The 25,832-nt window shown below is 42.6% G+C and overlaps 1 protein-coding gene across 1 annotated transcript in view; it reads left to right on the plus strand.

Annotated features, from left to right (window-relative positions):
* The window catches only part of DNASE1 (deoxyribonuclease 1), a 75,104-nt gene extending 50,095 nt beyond the window's left edge, over positions 1–25,009 (plus strand). The window contains exons 5-9 of the mRNA XM_069210439.1: positions 799–914; positions 4,660–4,772; positions 19,417–19,571; positions 21,691–21,787; positions 23,812–25,009. Coding sequence (XP_069066540.1) covers positions 799–914; positions 4,660–4,772; positions 19,417–19,571; positions 21,691–21,787; positions 23,812–23,865 — 535 coding nt within the window. The 3' untranslated portion in view covers positions 23,866–25,009. The remainder of the gene's footprint in view (positions 1–798; positions 915–4,659; positions 4,773–19,416; positions 19,572–21,690; positions 21,788–23,811) is intronic.
* Positions 25,010–25,832: the final 823 nt, after the last annotated feature.

A 25,832-nucleotide genomic window follows, 5' to 3' on the forward strand; every position in this document is an offset into this window, starting at 1 on the left:
TTAATAAAGTATGGGACCCATTAAGGCCAGGAACCTTCATCATTTAACTTCAGGATGGAGGCCCGTTTCCCATATTTTAGACTCATGAGCACTCCTGAGAGGTCTAAGGAGTTCTGGGACATGCTTCTATGGGTCTGATTAGGGGATGCTTGTAATATTCTGACCCATGTGTAAACTCTTGGTATTAAACACATCCACTAATTATCAAATGTGTTAAATAACTCAACATTCGTTACTTTTTGTCAGGTCAAACATGCCGAGATTTAACAGGGGAAAACATACAGTATTTACCGTTTCATGCGGATTTTGGTGCATTAAAGACACACTTTGTTTTCCATGAACTCATAATAGGTGTTCTATATCGCACCCGATAAATAATGTAGCCCGTGGATCCGTTATTTATCAGGGACGATAAATAACATCTGACTCGTAATCTGGCCCTTATTCATCCAGAAGTCAGCCTCATTCACCATGAAATCACAACTATCCTTTGTCCCCTTTCCCTAAGTCATTGCTTGCTCACTACACTTTGCCCAGTGTGCCTTCCCAGTATTTGGGCAGAGCAGAGTGCCAGATTTCCTAATCAGGTACAGACCAAAGGTGTGAGCGGGTTGAGGTATACATTGATTTACTGTTGTCCATTGGCACACATGTAGGCTCTGGGTTGCTTGCATTGTAAATACTGTACTGATGGCTGCTGCCAACTTGGAAGTGACTAGTACTAGAAACGGATTAACAATCTCATACTTATATTTGTCAGTCATCACTTATAAACCGTCTCCCATCCTATTTTCACAGGTCAGACACGGTATCTGTGGTTGATTTCTACCACTACCATGATCATTGTATGTACTCCGGGGTCGACGTCTTCAGCCGGGAGCCCTTCGTGATTAAATTTCGCTCAACCTGTACAGGTAATGCAGCACAATCATGAATGCCCTGTCTTCAACAGCCCATTTACCCTATTTGGATAGCCTTCTCCAGCTTACCTCTTCAGCAAAAATCCCATTGCCTTAGCATTTGTAATATATACTTTAGCTTTTTTCTAAAGTAAGAACCAGGCCATAGTGGGCATGAGAGCTAGTGCTCAATTTGTAAAAAAATAAATAAAAAGAAATACAAATACATTTAGGGGTCTATAGTTTTTCTTAGGAGCCGATCATGCACACTGTCGGCTGCTAGGTTTGATGAAAACCAAGGCTGCCCACATTTGATTCCACTTCATACTTTCTACCAACACCTTACTACTGCCTGGCCACTCCCCCCCCCCCTCCTGACCCCAAACCAGCTTGTCTTTCCCACCCCAAATGCTAAGGCTAAAACAGCCAACAGTCCACTGTACTACCAGAGTGCCCACTGCACTCTGATAGTACCCACTGCATGTGGATCCATCTGCAGATGTAAATATTGGAAGATGCTGACCCTCTCAATCAGAATGTAAGCTTTTATGCTTGCAGATTACCAAGGTGTTCATAAAGGATTGTGAATCAACCCTTCAGTGTTTAACCATTGTTCTCTAGGTTGGAACTACTATTAGGACCCTATGTTACATGGAAAGGGAGCTTGATCCATCTTTCTTAATGTTTTGGGAAGGGCTGACTGTGGTGTACTTCTAAGTCATGTTTCAAGTGATTGTACTGTTCAATGGATTTTGCGGCAGTCAGATGACTGAACAGCTGTGGGAGCCATACTTCCTTGTGTTTTAGGGGTTAAGTATTATTGCTTTGTAACTGCGAATTGTCCCTCCCGAGTATACATGGTGATCAGGACTGGGTGGTTAAGCCCTCCTGCCCAGTGGGTTTTTGAGTACTGCATGTTACTGCCAGTGTGGTATCAGAATATTGTTGTCAGAATATCATCTGACATAAACATTGTGCCCGAAATATTGTTCACCAAAACAGCATCCTATTGCAATTCATATAAAAATATACACCCAGTGGGTGAGTATTTTTGTAAATGATATTGAGGACACAATATTTATATTAGATGATATTTCTGTACATGATATTCTGGCATACAGTTACCCATGTAATTGCACCATACTGAGAAACAGTGGTGGATAGACTGAAGAATGGTATGGGACCGCCGTTATCTCTCTCTCTCTCTCTCTCTCTCTCTCTCTCCCTATATATATATATATATATATATATATATATATATATATATATATTTATATGTGTACACACACATATTTATAGAAATATGTATATCTATGTATATGCCTACATATATAAATATATCGAACTATATATAAATATATCTAACAATATATATATCTAACAATATATATATATATATATATACATATATATATATATATATATATATATATACAGTTGTGTTGTGCTGTAACATAAAAACAGCAAATAAATATATATAGTTGTGTTGTGCTGAAAACACAATGTTAATATTCAAAATGAATAGTCAAGAAATGTAGAATTAAGCAGAGGTGGTTCGGGTGCAATGATGGAGGAGCGTTGCCCCCCTGATAATGAGCCAGCAGACGAAAAACAAAACAATAGTTGACTTGTTTTATATTTAATCTGCTGGCTCAGCCAGCTGTGCAGGCAGGGGCGGGGCTGGGCCACTGGGAGGAGGGGAAGGGGAGTGGAGTGCACTAAGTGCGCATGTGTGTTTGGCCAGCCGTCTTAGGCCCCACCCCACCCCCTTGACATTGTGGCAGCCGCCACTGGAAGTAAGTAATATCGACTAATAAACTAATGGAACTAAAATCTCTCTGAAATCGCACAAACTGTTACAGGAAACCCATCAGTTATCTTACCGGTCTAGGAAGCGCTTCGAAATATAAACACAGATTCTTTGTTTACATCCCAACAACCAGCTCTTTTAAGTAAAGCATGAACAGACTAGTCAAGTGTCAGGTCTTGACAACTCTGTGGCACTGGACTCTATTTACATGAAGTTAACAAAAGAATGTCCCTTCTTCAAAAAAGTTCAAAATGCTGGTGTCTTTCTTGTCTCTGGCTTTATTGAATGTGATCATATCTCGGAGACTGCAAAAGCCCTGTGTAGGCTGCTGGCTATCTTCCAGGTAAGGATTTCAGAGCCCTAGACAAAATTATATTTTTCCATCCAGGTGACCTTGTTTCCTAAGCAACAAATCATATTTGAGGCCATTTGTTTGCAATAGGACAACAGCATATAACAATTACATGGGGTGTCATAAGGCAGTTGCCTACAGTGGCCTCATGTGGCACCCGCCCTGCTCCCAGCAGATGCCAAAATTCATTCAATAGTTTATGCTTAGTCATTACATGCAAACAAGGGATTTTTTCTGTATCTTCAGAATAAAAAATCACAAAACATAGTATTAAGCCCAGCAAAATTACCTGTCTCTTAGTTCCTTCATGTGTTGAGAGGCAAAAGGAATATTAAGCCAATCCACCTTACTCCACTCATGTGGTCAGCCAGTTTCTGGTCAAAGCTAGAGATACTGGACTGACCCACGAAGAGGAAAAAGGGGAGCAGAGCAAGAAATAAACACAGTATTTGGTGAAGTGGCCACAGAGACAGAAGTGCAAGGAGGACACTACAGCAGGAAACCACACTTGGAGTAAGGATGTAGACACAGAGAACGTAAGCAAGCTTTACATATAAGAATCCAAAGGTAGGAAAACAGGAGTAAGAGGGAGGTTATCTTCACTGGTGAACATACGCACTGCGAATACCCCAGAGCACACTGGGAAACCTGCCTTATCTCCGAAGTAGTGCCAAGAGCTGTGCGGATGTGTACTGCAGGCCGAAAAGGTAGGTAAGAGGAAGCTAAAGAACATCCAACGGGAGGAATGTGTACAAGGACCCTGCCCAAAGGGAAAACCAAGTGAACGAAACAATATACGTATTGAACACAGTTACGGGTATGAACTAGAGCATGAGAGGAAATGCTTAGTAACAGCTGATATCACCCTAAGAGGGATCTGGCTGAGTTAGCTGACCCGGCGGTACCTGCCCAGGAAGTGCTACATACCCGAAGTGCTGGGACTAGTTCGAATGTGTCCTGTTCCGCAGGAAACAGTCTGGTGCGAATTACGTCTGTCCGACCTCTTCTGCTTATTTGTGCTCATGATCTCCACTGCCCTGTGTGCCATCATCTCAGCCTCTGCTTTAGATGTGATGTATGATTTTGTACATCAGGTGAGTCAGATGCACCCTTGTTCCCAAAAATGAAGAACCACAAACTTGACACTGTCCATTGTTGCAGGCCACAGATTGTGTAATCTGGGGGTGGGAGGTGATGGTAGAACACTCTTCCAGACTGGCTCAGGCTGGAGTAGGCATTTGAAACATTCAAAGATAAACCTAAATCTAACTTGCTTTAACTCTCAAGCTTCTCTCAGATAGTCGTTTGTGACAACCAGCACCTAAAGACACTTGATTGTGCATGAGAGCACTATTATATAAATGGTCATATTATAACCATGAGATTCTCCTGCAGTCACTTAGGGGCTGATTTACAGATATTCCCTCCGCCATATTGCAAGTGCATTATATCAAACGGCATTTGTAATACGGCCAACAGGACATCTTTCACGTTTGTGATGGAGTAGCTGTCTGTCACTAAATCAGGCCCTTGCTCTCTGTTTTGCCCGGATGGGCTTTCACTGGTTGTTTAATGACATGGTTTCCACACTTCCACAGCTATCCAAGAGTTTGTGATGGTTCCCCTGCATGCAGCTCCCAAGGACGCTGTGAAGGAGCTGGACGCCCTCTACGACGTGTACGAGGACATCATCAAAGAATGGCAAACAGATGTAAGTGCTGCACTACACCAATGGCAAGAACCTTGTGCTAAGAGAGTACCTGTATCACCCACTGGATACGTAAAAAGTCATAGTACCCTGATCCGAAGACAGATTTACTTTCATTAACCATTTACAGTCAGGGTTAGACAAACAACCTGAGACCAGATTTGCTAAAAATCAGGCAGCTCAAGTGATATTCAAATTACCCACTGGTTATGCCTGATTTCATTTGGTGCTTGGTTTTTGCAAAAAGTCAGGTTCTAGCACCTGGGACTTGTTTTTCATCATCAGACCCAATGCAAGAGATAAACAGACAGGAAAGAAAAAAGAAAGGGGAGACAAGAAGAAGAAAACAGCAAATAAAAGGCAAAAGCTGAGATTAAATAGACCCTGCAGGAGTGAGCTAGAGAAATAGGAAGTTAAGGAGATGAAAGAAAGACACGTTTATTTATTTATTTATGAATGTGTTTAATGTTATACAAAATAAATAATGACTGAAGGCATTAGAGCCCTTAATATAATGAATGATAAGTTACATCAGAACAGAAAAGTTACATGGGAACAAATGAGCTGACAACGATAAAAATGAGAACAAAAAGTTACATGAGAGAATGAGCAGAAAAATGATAACAATGGGAACAATGATAACAATAATTAACAGAAGAGAATGAGCCAACCAACAATAAAAACGAAAACAATGTGAATAAAAAGTTACATGAGGAAATGAGCTGACCAACAATAATAATGAGATCAATAAGTTACAAGAGAGAATGAGCAGGTCAACGATAACAATGAGAACAGTGATAACAATAGGTTACATAAGAGTATGAGCAAACCAATAATAACAATGAGAAAAATAAGTTACATGAAAGAATGAGCCTAATAATTATAACAATGAGAACAATAAGTTAAGTTACATGAGAGAATGAGCGGCTCAAAGACAACAATGAGAACGATGAGTTACATCAGATAATGAAGTTACTAATGATAACAATGAGAACAATAAGTTACATAAGAGAACGAGCAGGCCAAAGATAAGTTTGAGAACAATGAGTTACATAAGCGAATGAGCCGTCCAGCGATAACAATTAGAACAATAACTTTGGAGACATGAGAGAATGAGCAGACCAACAATAACAATGAGAACAATAACTTACACGAGAGCATTAGCCTCTCAAAGTTAACAATGAAAGCAATGTTACATGACAGAACAAGATAACCAACAATAACAACGATAACAATGAGTGCAATAAGTTACATGAGAGAATGAGATGACCAACAATAACACTGATAACAATAAGTTACAGAAGAGAATGAGCCGACCAGCGATAACAACGATAACAATAAGTTACATAAGAGAATGAGCCGACCAGCGATAACAATGATAACAATAAGTTACATAAGAGAATGAACCCACCAGCGATAACAATGAGAAAAATAAGTTACATGACAGAATGAGCCGACCATCTATAACAATGAGAACACTAAGTTAAGAGACATGAGAGAATAAGCAGACCAAGAATAACAATGAGAACAATAAGTTGCATGAAAGAATGAGACGACCACAACGATGACGAACAACACATGGCAGCAGTGAGTTTAAAATATTGACAGAGAAAAGGTGGAATCTAAACATTAAATAGACATTAAACAGTGCATCACATTATTCAGAAAGGATCTCCAGTAGTCCCTGGAAATGGCAGGACATAAAAGATAGTAACACATGATTAGAGACTGTGGCATGTTAAAACTTTCGTGAAGTTGATAACAGTCGTGCTGTGTAGGTAAGCATAGGTGAAGTAAGGAAGAAGTATGGCAAGAGGCACTTAGAGGACAAGTGGAGAGGAGAAAGAAGTCAGGGGAGAACGCTAGAAAGGAGTTATAAGTGCATTAAAGAAAGAGATCACCAGTTAGACAGACTTAAAGAGAGCAAATATAATTGGCCATGATGCATGAGGTGGAATCAAGGCTAGACAGTCGACAGCCTTGGTATTCTGCAAACCTGACACTCGCTAGTGGAAGGCTCCTAAGAAAATGTTTGGCCCACTGCACTTATTATTACGTTTTTTCAACAAATGAAAATCTGGCAAGTCTCACAATTGTGGCTGGCCCTACTTCAGTCCTGCAGATTCCTGTCTTGTTCACTGACCAAATCCTACAATTTGCGGTTGCATTGTGTCCTGGCTATGGAGAATGACCTGCTGTAGGAAGCAGCGGGGGGAATGGGAGGACACTGGGCACTGCAAGCAGGGGCTATGCAACATTAAGGCCACTCTGGGCACCTGCCACAAAGCACTACCTCAAGAGAGTCTTACATGGCAACAGATGGTCTCAAGAAATCAAATTTATTTCATACAGGCTCTAAAAATCCTTTCTGTCCATGTTGTCTGGGGTGCATTCTTGCCTGGGGTGTATTCTTGTTGATTTTTATGCCATACATTAATCCCTGAAGGGGTGGCTGGGTATGGTATTATGTGAGCACTATAACAGAATTGTGTCAGGGAGACAAATCTGACTTTCTAGGAGACAAGGAAAGCCTCCGGGAGACAAGTCAAACATTCATGGCCTTTGCGCTTGCAGAATTTCCATAGTATATCTGATCCTCGTGAGCCTCCTCTGTAATCTCACCAGATGGCAATAGGACTTACTGTTCTGCTTTCCCTCTTATCTCATAACCGAGCTTACAGAACCTCTCTGGAATGCACTTCTGGGTTTAAAGAAGACATTTATTATTATTAATTCTCCACCACTAGGTTCCTGAGAGACAAAATTAGTAGATTGGAAGCACACGTTCAAAAGTAGTCACAGCAATGAAAGCAAAATATATCAAAGTACTTCTCAGTTGCAATGTACACAGCAAATATAGGTGATTATATTATAGCATAACTTCAAAGCAAAGCATAAAAGTCAAAATTCATCACCGTAGGGCCTATAGCTCAGCTTCATCTTTCTGGGGTCTGCAAGTTGATGACTCCGGTCAACTGCGAGAAAGAGATTCTCTACCCAAACGGGAGACAGGCAACTGACGTCTAGCTCCTGTCTGAAGTCAAAGCAGATTCAATCTACCTCTCTGTAGTCCAGAGTCATCCTTAAAAGCAAACTCAGTGTGAGAACCGAAGAAATTTGGAGAGTGGCCAATTCTCCCGAGCTCCTCGTTCTCAGACTGGATTGCGAGGTAAACACAAAATCTACGTGCTCTTATCAGCTAACGTCTGGTGTGAAGAAAACAGCTTGGTCCATCTTGTGGAAAAACACAGCTTGGAAAAACACAGCTCATCTGCAATGTCTCAACTGCAATGTCTAACCCCACGTTAAAGCCAATAGGCAGCTAACCTAAATATCAAATTTAATGTATAATGTCATGTCAAAGCCAATAGGCAGCTAAACTGAATACAGAATGTAATGACTAATGCCATGTCAAAGCCAATAGGCAGCTAAACTGAATACAGAATGTAATGGCTAATGCCATGTCAAAGCCAATAGGCAGCTAAACTGAATACAGAATGTAATGGCTAACGCCATGTCAAAGCCAAAAGGCAGCTAAACTGAACCAAACATATAATGTGCTACTGGTGAATATTAAGCAACTAATATGCGCAGTGGTGAAACTCAAAGTCATTGGTCAAACACAATTAATAGCATCACACTTACTTAAAAGGTAATATCTCAGCTTCCGGAAAATTTCTAGCTCTGATGCTGGTGAGTATGACTCATCACGATGTCCCCTTGTTTTCTTTCACATGCTCCAGTGTTGTATTTTTGCAAACATCCAATCAAGGTGATGTGTTTACCTTCTGTATTGCATGCTAATAGTTTAACCCATGATGTGGCCAGTGTATATAACTAAAGGCTGTTGCCCATCCCTCAGCACTTGTCAACACATTAAGTAAGCAATGTGGGCCTGATTCACAAAGGTAAACTTACACTTTTGTGTACATTTATGATTGTTTTGTATTCATAAAGGTATTTACAAGTAGTATCTTTATGAGTGTGGAGTCAATTCTTGAATATGGCCAACATCACTTGGCACTCAGGGGCTTTGAACCCATAAATAAAGGGTTACGGCAAAAATATAAGCCCCACAATCCAATATACTGTTGGCTAAAAAGTGAGGAATGGCTGACATGTCATAGGGTGCTTTATTTGAGCCAATGGTTTCCGGTGCTCGCACCAGCACTTTATTGTCAACACCAGCTCTTATAACGGCCTGCCACATGGTGGCACTGTTTGTATACTTTTGTGAGGTACACAACAGCTGTTTGATAATTAAATATACATTAAAATCACTAATACCTGTCCCCTGAAGCTAAAAGGATATCTGAAGCGGCATGCATTAGTAGTTTTTATTGTAATTTTAAAGTCTGAATTGTCACCCTTTTAGGCGTGTGATGGTTAGTTGTAATGGTACTGTCATTGGCAGCAGTGGCAGGGGCAATTGGTGATGCAAGCTGCAGTAGCCTCCTGACAAGGGCCCTGAAACTTATTTTTCTTTTCTTTTTTTACAAATTAATTACTGGGGCTAACAGTAACACTCCTTGGGGAAAAAACGGATGCTAAAAAGACATTGTTTCCCAGAACAATGTGAGCAGCAGAGATACTGTCGAAGGAAAAACAATGTGGTGGCATCTTGTTTCCCCAGCCCTACCGACTCTTCCTTGGAATGGTGCAGCACATGCTGCAGATGCTGCTCAGTGAGGGCTGCCAGTGGCGGGAGTGTTTTCATGTTGTATGCGATGACCACAAGGTGCGGTTTTCTTGTTATGAGGCACATCACCTGGCGCTGTGATGGATGAGGAAATGTGAATGATAGACATGCAAATTGTAACTTCAATAAGGACTAAAACATAATTGCAGCACCACAGCACCAACCGTGAGATCCATATGGCAACATGGACCAGGCAGAGATGGTTCTGAATGGGAAAAGGGATGGAAAAGGACAAGAACTGGAAGTGATGTTGAGTAGTAGCTGTTCATTTTTTTAAAGGCAAGGGTGCTTCCTACTGCTGAACAAATACAACCAATGAGGGTAAAAACAAGTAACATAATAATCAGTTAAATGTTTAATAAGCTACATTTATCATTATCAATATGCAAAAGATTATCATCAATGTGCACATACTGGAACGCAAAAGATTTGAAAATCAGAAATATAAAATCTGATTAAAAAGCAAAGAGAAGAGCCCTGCGGGCCTCCACATACAAAGAAATGTTATATATATATATATATATATATATATATATATATATATATATATATTAGAAACCTGGCTTCATCACACATCACAGCATTCTTATGTTTTTTTAATGTTTTTATATATATCTATATATATATTTTTATATATATATATATATATATATATATATATATATATATATATATATATATATATATATAAAATCCTTCTTGAGCTGTAAGTGGTGTCCAAGACTGTGTTGAGGTGCTTGATTTCTGGGTTGGGTTGCACAGTAGGGCTGGCTGCACGGTAATCAACAGGATTGTTACATTGTAGTGTGATAGAAACCTGTCTTTATAACTGCATTCTTATGTTTTTAATAATACAATGTAACAATCCTGTTGATTACCGTGCAGCCAGCCCTACTGTGCGTCCCAACCTAGAAATCAAGCTCCTCAACACGGTCTTGGACACCACTTACAGTTCAAGAAGGATTTCAGCGCCATCACCATAAACTGACAACATAAGGCATTTATACGATTACTCACGTTTAATAACCTACTAAACGCGCTGCTGCACCCACTCTTTGCAGCATCATCCCGAACCTCTTTGCGACCTCGCCTGCCAGGGGAAGCGAAAGGTACCTGTCACCAGACAGCTCCACAGTAATCTCGGCTCCCAAGGAATCCCATGGGAAATGCTGAGAGGAGCTACTGTTCCCAGGCCCACCTGGAGCCTGGGAGGAAAACGTCTGAGTCACATACATTGCTGTAGATTGTCCAAGAGTAGGCGTGAGCAGTACATCTATTCCTTCTTAATATTTTGCCTTCTGCGTCTTGAAGTCCTGTTTTCACAAATAGAAAAACAGAATTAAAAGTCCAGAAGGAAAAGAAAAACAGAACCAAAAGAGCTCCCTGCGCCTGAGATCGGGGCTGAAACACCTATTTATGACATGATGTACACTACAGCTGTACATTAAAAAGGAGAATGCAAGCCACATTGGAGTTCTCTGATCTTTCAAACGCACTCTGGCCTGCGGTCTACTACCTCTGGTTGGTCATGGAACTATTTGGTGACTTGCAATGGCCTAAAAATGGACGGTGGGTGTACATTATCTCATATATAATACACGGGATTCTGCAGTCCTGGATTAAAAACTCATTTCTTTATAATAGGCGACTAGTGCTACACCCAGACGCCAGTCGTAAGGAAATGACACAGCCGCTCAACTTTAACAACTTCTTACAGTGGAGTTCCTATGGCACAATGCCTGCTGCCAGAGTCAGCCGCAGATGGGAAAGGCAGATCCGGACACGGAGCACAATTAAAGCAGCAGTTTAAAGAACAAAAAGGAAACATGGCTTTTCTTTCTTCTGGTTCGTTTTCCCAGCTGTACAGTGACAAGCTGAAAGGAGCTATTCGTTATTTTTTGCGTTCCGTACGTGATTATAGGAAAGTTAGAATCTTTATGAAGGTTTCTACACATTCCAAAAATACTGCACTTCTTTTTAAAAATAATAGACTTGTATTCAATGGATTCTAGCATATTTTGATGGGCATAGAACTCTCAGTGAGCAAATATCTCTTTGATGTAAGGCAGGGGTGAGTTATCCCATATTTAAAGTTAATTATGACATCTTGCATTTTTATATTATACAGTAGCTAAATGACATCGCAACTTTCCTGTTACATCTTTCAATAGGTTTTTGCGTGAAACAACGTCCATAGGTCCTCTGTGATGTATTTTAACTCCGGTTTGCTACATTTAGTTGGCCTGTTTGCTCCACCTGGTGGCCAGAATTTGAACCACACTTAATCAAGTAACTGCTACATCTTTCAAGCGCATTTTGGAATACGCTGGCATTTACAGCATCCTAATTGCCCTACAGTTGGAGGATTCGGTTGACTTGTAGTTGAGAGTCGGAGCCCCTAAGCTAGTCATTAACTCTAACCATACCTTTAATCTTGAGCTAAATAGTCACCCAAGCCCTCAAAGAGGCCTAGTGTTTTGGTGTCGCGCGGGACTCTCCACCTCCTGAATACATTTCATCGGATCAACCCAGCTGAAACACATAGGGGGAAGAGCCTACTAATTACTGCAACGTGGATTTTGCGCAAAGCATCAGAATCTTTTTGGCTGCTCTCCGTTATATGTGAAAACTCAGAATATGTGCTATTTATCAAACCTGATAAATACATAACTGTTGTATCGTTTTCCAATAAATATCGCAATACCCTCTACAACACGTGTAACAAGGGCCTCGGTTTCTCATAGAGCTCCTCAGCAGAAGATGGTTTCCACGCTGCAAGGTATATTGCTTTGCCCCCCTCCTATATCCCTAAAGGTATATATATTAGTACACAACAAGATCGGTAGAAGGTTATTGAATAAATATGTGGACAAATAACTGTTAACATCAATTTAGTACAGAGACCCCATATATTTAGATAATTCAACAAACACTGAATAAATATATGGACAAATTACTGTTACACCAATTTAGTATAGAGACACCAGATATTTAGATCATGTCAACAAGCACAGGCTTTGATCGTCAAATATATGTCAAGGTCATACTCATCTGTCTAGAACACAATGCATTGAGCACGTAGGCCCATATTTTGCAAGTCAGTAAAAAATAGATCATTACAACAAAACCCTGTAGAACACAGTGGCATCTACAAGGAGTCTGCAGATCTTTATTGCGCAAACACTGAGGTAGAAAACCAACAATGTTTATAAAAATGATGTTGTGGAGTCGATATATTTTAGCTAAAATGTTCCCTGAAACACTACAGGATATATTCTGAGAATAAAGTATCTTGATAGCGCAGTCCTAGGCCTCAATTAAGGATATTTATGGTAAACATGCACAAATGACACATGGACAAGCTAATATGTGCATATTCATAACACGAGACTTACTGGGGCTATAATAGGGCATCTCATTTTGAGTAACCATGCAACCTTTGGAAAAAATGTTACAATTATTAAAAATGCATATCTGGCATTTTGCACTCTATTTTAGTGTGAAGTGCATCCTTCCCTAAATTTTGTATGCAAGAACACACTTTGAGCTAAAAAAATAAATAGCACAAAAAATACATGTACCACAAACAAGAGCTACTCAACTTCTCCCCGTTCATGTTGTTCCGGTGCTCCTACAATAGAATTTTTACTTTCGCAACCCCCCAGTTACGACAAGTGCCATGACAGCATAATTGGTGGGATTTCACGTAAAAGCATTACACAAAATGCTGGAAAGTTTGCAAATTTCACTGGCATAATTCAAATTTTTCAGAGGCCTGGCCTATACACCTTTACATTTCACATAGCAAGACACCTTTCATTTGTAGGGCACGGATTAAGGTGATGAAATATAGCCCACATACATTGGCCTTGTATAGGCTAGCATGCATCCTGTGGAGATCTTTGCAAAAATCAGGGGCAAAGTATGCATATTCCATAGGTACACAGAACATCACACACAATACACTTAACTTTACACTGCACGACATTAAGCTGTAGAGATTTATGTCATTAACACTCGTATGGACAAAAAGACATGGATATTAACAAAGTACAATACAACAAAAATAAGCATCCGGTAGTAGTGCAGAACCTACACTACTTGCACACAATGTCGTAGACATTATATTGCAGAGTCACAGACAAATAAAGCATTTATAGTTCACGGGATACACGACCTACAGCTCTTTCAAGTATATAAAAACAAAACAATTAGACACAATTGTGTGTGTGCTTGTGTGTGCTGGAATGTGTGTGCATGTGTATTTATTTGCGTAATGTTGTTGCGGTGCATAAGGATAATTTCGAATTACTGCAATTAGGGTCGGATTGGGACACAAAATTGGCCCGGACACGAAAATAAAAGTGACCCCCATTAGTGAACTACAAAGCTGAAAAAGGGGGGCGTGTCTGCAAATTGGGGTCGTTTTCAGCTTGCAAAGACAAGATGTACTGGTATTTTGCAAGGTAAGCAAGACTGCATGGGTTTGAGTTTGCAACAAGCAATGTTTGTTTCAATATCAGGGAGATGAAGAGTAAAAAAAGACCCATCAGACCAATAAAAACAGGCCCACAAACAGTCAAGAAAAGCAGCTGATATGGTGACCTTTCAGACCAGCCAATTGGGCACTGTCCGAGAACCTCATAAGCTTGTACGACCCTGACGACAGCCATCAACCATTAGTAAGGTTAGGTGTTCAGCAATGCAAGAGTATACATAGCAGGAGAGAAGGGAGTGGTTTCACCACATTCATGGGGTCAGGCGGTGAAGATGTGAGGAGAACAGGAGCTAAAGGTGCTGCTCCCTCAGCTCTTGCTTAAATATTCATAAAATGGCTGTGGTGAGTTCCAGAAGAAGAGCAGTCCATTGGAGAAGAGTCGGTTGACATAACCTCCTGGTTAGCGTCTGCTGCCCTCCCCAGCTCCTCTGGCTGCTTCTGCCTCTGACTTTTGCTGGAACAAAATGAGAGTCTCCTGACTCTCAGTTCGAGGTCATCCTCCACCCACAGGCTCATCCCTGTGCCTCACCCCTTGTGGTCTAGTGGCCATCACAATTAAGTATTTCTTTCTGTCACTCTTTCTTTTTCTGCCTTTTTTCTCTCTTTTTTCCTTTTCCTTTCTCCCCTCCTTCCTCTGCCCTCTCCCCCCACAAAGCACCTTTCCCACAGTCCTGCCTCCCAGCTAACAACTCCCCCTGCCCCTCCCCTTCTTAATGGCGACCGCAGCACTGTGAGAGGGCAACTGCGCTGACCTCCTGGTCAGTGTCTGCTGCCCTCCCTATCTCCTCTGGCTGCTGCTGCCTCTGCCTTTTCCTGGGACGAACTGAGAGTCTCCTGAATCTCAGTTCGAGGCTCTCCTCTACCCTCAGGCTCGCCCCTGCACCTCATCCCTGGTGGTCTAGTGGCCATCACAAGTAAGTATTTCTCTGTGTCACTCTTTCTTTTTCTGCCTTTTTTCTCTCATTTTTCCTTTTCCTTTCTCCTCTGCCCCCCCCCGCAAAGCACTTTTCCTACCTCCCAGCTGACCGCTCCCCCGCCCATCTCCCCTTCTTAATGGTGGCCGCAGCGCAGCGGCGGATGCGCCTCTGGCGTACCAAAGGCAAGCTCATCTACACTCATCTGCGCCTGGACCGCCCCTGGTGCCAGGAACCCTAGATCTCTATTAAACCGCCCCCTGGGCTCCCTTCGTTACGTCTCCGAGACCCTCCTCTGACCCAACACCGGACGTCTCAACAACTGCTGCACCATCTCCCCCAAGGACACCAATGGACCTTTCACCTGCAGGAACTGCAACTTCAGCACCAGCCTCAATAAGCAGAAGGTACTCTCCACACACAAAGATACCAACAACCCCATTAACTGCCTGCTCCTGAACATCTGCTCCTTCCACAAACATGCCACTGAACTCTGGGAATTGTTCGACACCACCTTCTTTACCAAGACCTGGACCAACCCCAACTCGGGACCAGACATCGCCATCGCCATTCCCGAACGTTACAGCATCCTAAGGAGGGACTGGCTCTCCTGCCCAGAGGGAGGACTCGCCATCGTACACAAGTCCTCACTACGTGTCAAGGCCATCCCAGAAGAACAATGCACCACCATGGAACACCTTACTTCCTGGTCCACTCCAACCACAACTCCTCCATCCGCGGCACCCTGTGGTACAGGCCACCCAGACCCTGCCCAGCTTTCATAGACGATGTTGTAGACATCGCTACCTCGAAGCACCCTGGCGTCAGTCAACTACTTCCTCCTCGGCTACCTGAATTTGCACCTCGAGGACCACGCCGACCCAAACACCACCGCTCTGCTCAACAACCTTGCCACCCTATGCCTCAGACAGCTGGATTTCGCACCCACACACACCTCAGGACACACAATGGACCCCATCTTCACCTCAAGCAACCAGATCACCATTAAGGCCACCTCCTCCCCAGACTGGACTGACCACCGCCACATACAGTTCACAATCACTGCACCCAGCAGCCGCACCTGCATCTGCACCTCCCGGACCCTCCAAAGGAAATGGAACAAAATCACCAACGAACAACTCACCTTATTACTCACCAAATCCCTCCCTCCTCCCTCCGATGATGCTAAGACAGCAGAGTGCAATCTCAATGCATGGATCATCGAATACACCAACACTCTAGCCCCTCTCCGGCTGACATGGGCCAAACACGTACCTAAGAAAGCCAGCTGGTTCTCCACCGAACTCCAAGACTCAAAGTGTACCTGCAGACGTTTAGAGAAAAAAATGGAGAAACAGCCAAACCAGCGAAGACCTCGCCTCATTCGGAGCAGCAACCGCCACACAATGTCAAAAAAATCAAGAGCGCAAGGAAGGACGCAGTCTGGGAACGCATCAACTCCCCCGCACACAACTCTAAGGAACTCTTCGCAGTCATCAACGAGTTCACAGATCCCCCTTCCGAAGCACCAGCATCCCCCCGTCACAGGACCTCTGCGACAAACTCGCCTCCTTTTTCCACCACAAGATCCAGGACATCTACGACAGCTTACTTCGGGAAAATGCTGACACCGGAACCTGTGACTGACCCACCCCCCTAGAAACCACCCAGACCATCCAAAGCTGGTCCACGCTCACCACAGAGGATACAGTCAACATCATGAACAGCACCCACTCTGGAGCCCCAACACACCCATGCCTGCACCACAGATAAATCAGAGCCAGTGCATCCATCGCCTGAGCTCCAGAACACAATCAACTGCTCCATCAACACGGGCACCTTCCCCAGGGACTGGAACCACGCCAAAATACACCCTCTCCTGAAGAAACCTTTGGCCGACCCATCAGAACTAAAGAATTTCTGACCCATCTCGCTGCTACCGCACCCCACCCCACCAAAGTACTGGAGAAAGCAATCAATGCACAACTACAGAATTTCATTGAAGCCAACAACTCCCTGGGCAGCTCCCAATCTGGCTTCCGCAGCACCCACAGCATGGAGACAGCCCTCCTGGCAGCCACCAATGACATCCGATTACTCCTAGACCATGGCCACACCGCAGCACTCATACTCCTCGACCTCTCAGCAGCATTCGACACTGTCTCCCACAGCACTCTGCGCACTAGACTCCACAACATAGGAATCCGCAGAAGAGCCCTGGAATGGATCCACTCCTTCCTTTCTGGAGGAGTCTGGGGGTCAGACTCCCGCCCTACACTTCCAGACCCACAGGAGTCAACTGCGGGTTCCCCTAAGAATCCTCGCTGAGTCCCACACTGTTCAATGTATACATGGCCCCTCTCACTGCCATCGTCAGAAGCCATGGTATGAACATCATGTCATATGCTGATGACACACAGCTCATCATTTCCCTCATTGAAGATCCGGACACGGGCAAAAAGAACTTCCACTCAGGAATGGAAGCTGTCGCCACTTGGATGAGAGAAAGCTGCCTCAAGTTCAACTCCGACAAGACTGAGCTCATCATCTTCGGAAACGCCACCTTAGCTTGGGATGACCCCTGGTGGCCCACATCCCTCAGCACCATCCCTGCACCGACTGATCACGCCCGCAACTTAGGAATCATCTTCGACTCCTCCCTTTCCATGACCGGCCAGATAAACTCTGTTGCATCCTCCTGCTGGCACAGACTCTGCAAACTTTGAAAGATCTTCAGATAGATCCCAGCAGACTGTCGCAGGACAGTCACCCACACCTTAGTCACTAGCAAGCTCGACTACGGCAACACCTGCTGTGCCGGCACCTCAATTAGAAACATCAAAAAACTACAACTCATCTAGAACGCCACCAACAGACTCATTCTGGACTTCCCTCACTGAAAACACATCTTCCAACACCTGAGGACCCTCCACTGGCTACCGGTCATGAAGCGAATCACTTTCAAGCTTCTCTCCCATACGTACAATGGCCATACACAATGCAGGACCAGCCTACCTGAACCATCGTGTCTCCTTTCACACCCCCGCCAGATCCCTCCACTCTGTCCAGACGGCCCTGGCCACCATCTCTCTCATCTGCAAAACCACCACCGGAGGATGATCCTTCACCTCCACTACAGGAAAGAGCTGTAAAAACCTCCCCATGCACCTCCGACAAAGCCTGTCGCTCACCATCTTCAGGAAGAACCTCAATACATGGCTCTTCGGATAAGACCCTTCCCCTCCCCCCAGCGCCTTGAGACCCTCTCGGATGAGTAGCTGTGCTTTACAGAAATTGATTGATTGATTGATTGAATATGATACAGAATTTGAGGCCAGTTGATTTAGTGGCAGTGAGTCAGTGCTGGAACAGCAAGATTGTGGAAGGTGTGATGGGCAACATCATGGACACATATTATATGTGTTTGTAAATGTCAAGGAGTCATATGAATACAAATCCCTTAACCAAAGAAAAAATTCCTTATGTCTGCGTTACCAATAAAATATTCTACTCGAGGGGGACTAGTCAATTTTATTCACAGTACTTAACCTATAGGGCGCCACAGAGGAAGTAATGATTTCTCCTCATGGAGTGAAAGGGAAAGGATGTGGAAAGTGGTCTGCTCAGGAGTTTCCAGCGAGTATTTATGACGGAAGCCGAGACACTGAGTTGTAAGTCCTTGGTTACAGTCATCTATAGAGTCCTTGAGCAACTTGTCTGTATCATGAGAGTGAGATATCGAGTGTCAGAAGTACATTTACAGAGGTGGTGGGCAGTCAGTCAGTGACTCACCAGCATCTGCAGTTCTGACCCTGCGACAATGACTGGGCTATTCACCTAGTCTACGAGCTCCTTACTGTGTACAAAGAAGATGTTCATATACAGAGTTTTTTTGCAATTTGGTTAAAACCTATCAATTAAACACGCAGGAAAATCATCCCTTATGTGGTAAATTGATATCATCTGGGATAGGTGCTTGAAATCGGAAGGGACTGTCAGGTATCGAGGGTCTATCTGCACTTCTATAATGTGAAAATGAGTATCCCAGCACTTTTCAGAAGAGGGACACTACTTTTGATGGAACATTAGTGGCACTTCTTTGTAGCAAACAGGTACTCTGGGGTAGCGTGCTCCTGCATATTCAAATTTCAGTTTGGAGCACTGCCTAGCATTCTTAAGTAACGAGACCAAGTTTCCTCTTTGAGGCCCAAATCATCAGCCATTGACAATACCGGTTTTGCTTTCATAAATACCTATACCAGGGTGTCGACCTTGTATATTGTTGTATGTATGTAACTTTTTCACAAACAGATACCTTTAAACCTATTTTCTCATACTTTGCTTCATCCACTAGAGCAATAGCTTGCAACAGAAGTAGGGTAGATAATTCACATATACTTTATATAAATTTTTATTAGATTCTCAGAGCCTTGCCTAGGAGAAGGAAGAGGGCAAGATGGAGGCGTTGGGACTTCCTCCCCCTTAATGAAATGGTTTTTAAGGGACTGATATTTTTCCCTTTTTCTTTCTCTGTAGAATATTCTGTTTCTTGGAGACTTCAATTCCGACTGTAGCTACGTTAAAAAAAAGGACTGGGACAAGATTCGCCTGCGTACAGATGAAAGCTTCCTGTGGCTGATTCCGGACACTATGGATACCACAGTGTCACATACCCACTGTGCTTATGACAGGTGAGGAAGCAGTCATACCCGCTAATAGAATCACTCTTCTAGATTGTAATAACTGTGAAAAAAATGCCTTCAACGCTCATACTCATGCAATTGAAGTTACCACTTGCACCTGTAATACAATTAATAATGCTGTGATTTCGTCACTGTGCCCCAAAATCACAGTCCAAATAACAGAGAACCTCTTGTTGATGCACCGCTCACCACCATGAGGGAGAACACTTTGCTGAATCTGATCTTCTAAATTAACATCTGTTATCAATCCATAGAATTTTGGTTGAAATATATATGGACAGAAACCATAGAAAGCTTTTTTTAAAACATACTTGAAGGTTTGGGAGGACATGGGGCAGAGTCACAGAACCTGTTAACATCAAGAGCCACACAGTGGAATTCATTTGTTAAAGTGTACTAAGGTGAGATTTCTCCCTTTCAGACTTGGTGGTCCAACCACCATCTAATGCGTCTTTAAGTCTCCCAATCAGGGAGGTTCAGACATCCACAACATGCAATAACAAAGCAGACTTAAGAGGTCAAATAACCCTAGGCAGTCTGGGTCTTTATTTGCGAGGTTAGTTTTTGATCTTCGGTGTTGGTCTCCATATTCATTGTTAGTCACCTTTCATAACTGGTTAACAAGTGGCCTTCACTACTGTCCGTCAGCCGAGACAACCATAGAATCAAATAAGAAACTGTGAAATAAATAGTTCACTCTAACAAAAATGGAAATGAAGCAGCAAAGAAAAGTGGTTTGAGTGCTATTATCACAGATACTAACATGAATTGTGTGAGATTTTTCTAAGAATACATACACCCAACTACATAATGTCAGCAAGGCTTAAATCAATGCGAGAACAGACAATACACGCTGAAACAAAAGTAACTCTCACATATTGTAAAAGAACTATGGAAACCGGTCCTCGTTCAGACTGAGGTCATTGCATTTAATGAATTCTGCAAATCTATTCAGGTCTATTCTATTAAAAAAGGTTCACCTGATCTATGTTTGTAATAAGCAAAAACTATTTTAACAGAGTAAATTGGATTTACTGTATCTGGAAACCCTCTTCCAAACCTCACCTAAACTATTTCAGTGCCTTTCTAAGGAGCAGTTTGCCAGACTGTTAACAGAAGAAAATGCCCATGGTACTACCTGGACCTTTGTCTGGCAGCGATAAACATCCTTTGCTACTGTGCTCCCCATTGCAAGCCATATGGGAAATAGGCCAGTATTTCCCCACCCCTAGAGTCAAAGATATCCGTGGTACCAGTAACTTGAAAGGCTATATTATTCTGTCCAATTGCCATTGGGCCCTGAGGATTCACTCAGAAATGAGGAAGTACCAGGAGAATCAGTAATCCTGGGTCAGGTTCCCAGTAATTCCTCATTTTGCCACAGACTTTTACTTGGAGATATCAGCTGCTTTTAGCAGCCGCTATTTGGATGTGGGATGTTTACACACAGTGAATTCTGAGATCCTAATTGGAAGATTATAACAAATGAGGATTGAGATCAAGCAATGACCTGCTTCCTTTCTTATCTGTTTGGCTGACACAAGGTATAGATTTTCCTCCCTTCTCGTCATTCGCTGTCACAACCACGCCAGGGTTCTCGCAGTAATTGGAATTGTTTATTCATGTGTATGTCTTCCAGATGATAAAAGTAACTGAATATTTTGCAATTCATTTGTAGAACTACGCTGCCAATCTTTTTTTCAAGCTAATGTCTTCTACATCCACCACGAAATGTCCCTGGTCCTTGGTTGTAATAGACAACCTGATGGCCAAGAATAAACTACAACTTAGTGGTACAAAGACAGGTATCTTGATTGTAGGGAGGAGAATAACTCGCCTCCATAGGATCTGGCCAAAAAAATAGGTGGGTACTTGCCCAAAGCATGAATGTCTACTGAAAACACCAGTGCATCTATATCGTCATGAACTGCCCCAGATGCCCCAAATAAGGAACACAAGTTAAAGCCATTTCTAACTAAAATACTCACACAAGATTGTGCCCCTTTCATCTATTCTGCAGTATCAAACACCATGAAGACAAGCTGCCTTCAACGTGAGGCCAAATGAATACTTTTTGAAACCTTATTTTTACCCTTGTTCGCTACAGGATTGTTGCCAGTGGCTATGAAATGCAAGAGGCGATTGTTCCTGGTTCCGCTGGTGTGTTTAATTTCCAAGAAGACCACGGTCTCACTGAAGAGGAGGTACTAAGACTGCATTTGCTGCTATTTTTTTACTTTACCAGGGGCTGGCTTGGTCAATAAATTGGGGGGGGGGTGAGCTTCAGGTTTCTCAATACTTACGCTGGGAGAGAAGTGTGGATTGGTAACAGTACTAAGAGGGGCAAAACATAATATTTTGTAAAATGACTAACATGTGTTAGTACTTTCAAAATAGAGAGGGAGAGAGGGTGTGTGCGTTTTTGTCTGTGTATGTAACCATTCCTGCTGAAATCCAACAGACACCTCACAATACCCAACCGAAAGCCCATGCACCCAACTATTTATCAAAAAATACATTTATTCGGGTGGTGTAACACCCCAAACACCCCTCTGAAGCTATGCCCCTACCCATCCTCACTGCTAAAAGACTGCTTGCAAAGTATTCATCACTGCAGTCAAACATTTTCTGTGGTATCTCCTCTTTTTGGAGCCCATACTAAAATCAGTCCTCTTTATGCTGTATAATCTCTCCCGGCTCATTCATCACAGCGCTCATTTCAGAAAGCATCTGCCTTCCACATCCAGTCACCAAGAAGCCCTGGAGCTCACTCACCAATGCATGTGATGGACGGTATGCGTTCAACCTTAGGAATTCTCTTCCTAGGTGGTAGCCCATGCTCTTTTCTCACAGACCACATTCCACAGTGAAATCTACATTGATGTGATAGGGTTTGCACCATTCTCATAAACCCGGCTAAGGGGACAGAAGAACATAATATTATCCTACACTTGCTTTCTATACTCTTGCTGTATGTTTGGATGTCCTATTACAAATGACCCGATGTGGCTAATTTTGGAATACTTTCTCCATGCTTGTTGTCCACCTGTGGAGCACATTCCTACTTCATGCACCCATCTTTCTCTAGTCCATCATGCCTTGTGCTTCTCACCCATCTGCTGCCTCACATAGAAGTTGATACAAGAAGTCCTATCTTTAGGGAAGACTCTCTTCTTTGTGTTTGTACTTCATGTGGAAAACCATGCCCAAAACGTCTAGGCCAGTAGTGTTGTACAGAGGTCCAGGCGAGCCAGAGCCATGCATGATTTTCTGGATAAGCACTGCCTACGCAAAAGATGTCTATTTAATTTCTTTTCATAGAATTTTAACTCATACAACCCTGCCGAGGTTCCCAGGTCCATGCGTCACGTGCTGCTCTAGTCCAGGTTTTTTCCTTTGAATTCTGGGAATTGTAGTCTTGCATAGTCCATTATAAACCAGAACTACAAGTCCCAGATTTCAAAGGAAAAAATGTGGACTGGAGCAGCACATCACACATGGGCCTGGGAAACTTGGCAGCTATGTTTATGGGGATATCCTGAAAGAGCAGTACCTGCAATGGATACTCACAGACTAGTTTAATGAAGGCACAGTACCATCCATGGGTCTTGGTTCCCTGTCGAAATTTTACACAGTGCTCCCAGGTCCACGCCATTTACTCATGCTGTTCTACCATGGCTTCAAATTCACTTGGAGCCTATACAGAAGGCTGCTTACTTCTTCTTTAAAAGGGCTTCATAGAGTAACTTCATCGACTCTCTGCTCCATCATTGTAGACATCATACACAGATTCCCTTTTCTAGGTTAAAAACGGCACATACCTCAGCTTGGTCGTTTCTGCTTTACTTGAAAGATCTTGCACAACCCAAATCATTTCAAGCAAGAAAAGGCCTTGGTGTTTATACACTTCTAATCCTTGCCTTTAGTCTTGGACTGGAGAGAAACTGAGACATCATGAGATAGGTTTGTGATGCAGTCTGTACCTGAGCCTCCCAGTTTGTACCCCCAAGGAGAGGGTAAACGTAGAACCCACACACTGTGTATATAAACAGGTCAAAATAACCCACAAAAAAGTAGTGAAAGGAGTTACCACAGTACAATCTGGTAAACATTTGTGTACACCTACAGTTAGAGGACAACAAATGCTTATTTTATTATTCATGGTGATTTTGAGTGCAGATACAAGACAATTTCAATGTTTTTAAATGTTTCCACTTCCTCCTTCTAGGCCCTGTCGATCAGTGACCACTTCCCAGTCGAGGTGGACTTGAAACTGGCCTAAAGTCACCAGCTCTGACAATTCCTGCTTAAGACTCTGGCGCCTTTGATTGTCGAGATGGAATGGTTGCAAGTCACTGCTGGAGATCCCACACCAGGACGATTTCATTTAATCAAAGGAGCCGGAGAGTAGCAGTAAAATTTGATAGACATCACAAACATTAACAATAATGTGAAGGATGCTGAATTTGAATCAGTATCCCAAGTGAATGCAAAAAGAACATTTTTTATGTATTTATGACAGGATTGTTGGATCCCACTAATGGGTTACGGTAATACAATGAGAAAATTCTGTATAGTGCAACAAAAGGTAAGGACTAAGCTTTCCTTTCCTCAGTGTCCTCCCAACCCAAGCTAAATGATACAAGAATAATCAAAATTGCAGGGTAAATGCACATTTCTTATGAAACCAAATGTAATTTAAATTTTGAAATTACTTTTTCTGAGGATTAGGGGCCAGATGTATGAATAACTGGTTGCAAAATAATGGTCACAAACTGCGACCAGTATTTTGCGACCATTAAAGATTTTTAAGAACAGATCCATGAACTAATAGTTTGATTCTTAAAAATTAGAATTGTAGTGGGTCAAAATGCAATCCATCTCACGAATATTAATGAGGTAGTTTGCGAATTGCAACTCACTAAGATTGGATGTCATCCCAGAGATGGCAGCCTTCTGGGGTCTGTGATTACATTTCAATAAAGTAAGCTTTTTTTCATAGAGTTTGCAGTGGTCCCATTGACCACTGCCTACTCCAAAACAAACTTTTTTTTTAACCTTCATAAAGGGGAAGGGGCCCCCAGAAGACCACTTCCCTTTTGTGAATGGATTACCACCGCGACTTATGGACTGGCAACTTTTCAATGGTTGAAGGCTGCTATTTTGGTCCTAAACCGTTAGTACATATGGATAAGAATTGCTACTTGGAGAGAATGACTACAACATGCACCTTTTAAATAGCAATTCCTTATTAATTTCAAGTACATTTATAAAGTAGGTGTTTTGGTTGCAAACTCCGAACCAGAGAGTTTGCAACCGAAAAAATGCTATTTAAACCTGGCCATTCATTCATAGCAGCCAAGCCACCGTAGTGGTGACGTTCCTCACCGATACATTTGGTAAATAAAGGCGATGGACCCTCCCTACCTTGTCTATGAAAGGTTGTGGTACAGAAATTGAAGAGAAGTTGGGTAAATAAGAAGTGGATTGTGGGGTCAGTTGGAGTCATCAATGTCGTCTGAAGGAGTGCGATTAGCCCCTTTTAAAGAGCAGTTTGAGGTTTTAGTTTTTTTTTAAATGGAAGCCGCAGACTTCCATAGTCAAGAAAAGGCCGTCTTTTATGTTGAGCTTACACGATATGGCGACAGAAAGCTTTAGATGTCTAGAAGAGCTCAAGTCATCTATGCCTTAAAAAAAAAGTACAATACGGAGTGGTGCAAATATTGGGCTTTTTGTCAGCCTCCCTCAGCCATTGGCTTTCTTGTTTTTCCTTGTTTGCTGCGTTGCTTGGATGGGTTGCCTATCAATGTTATGGCATTTCATGGCTGCCTATATCGTGCTATTTGTGTTCCCATTAGGTTGTAGCGTTTAGTGAAGGTGTTTCGCGTGTTTTAATCAGTGCTTAATTTGTGCTTGTTGTTTCCAGTGCGCAGCACCGGTACTTATGTTTGATGGCCTGTGCTTAATTTTCTGCCTCAAGCATTTAATGCGATCAAAAGATACATTTGGGAAAAGCGGAGGAAGAGAAAAACGAAAACGTGTAACAAAGGGAGAGAGCAGAAAGCTGCTGGAGTGAGTTGCAGGGCCAGAGAAGGAATGTAAATGGATTAAGGAGGCCCGCGAACGCTTCAGGATTACGCCGCCTCAGTATTCCGTGCTCGCACATTTAATTGCAGCAGCCCCGTGTTTAAGAGGAGGGCTTTGGGGACCGGCACGTTTTTATTTACAAATTAAGCACTGGTTCTAATT

Source organism: Pleurodeles waltl, chromosome 10 (assembly GCF_031143425.1).
Source record: "Pleurodeles waltl isolate 20211129_DDA chromosome 10, aPleWal1.hap1.20221129, whole genome shotgun sequence".
NCBI lineage: Eukaryota > Metazoa > Chordata > Amphibia > Caudata > Salamandridae > Pleurodeles > Pleurodeles waltl.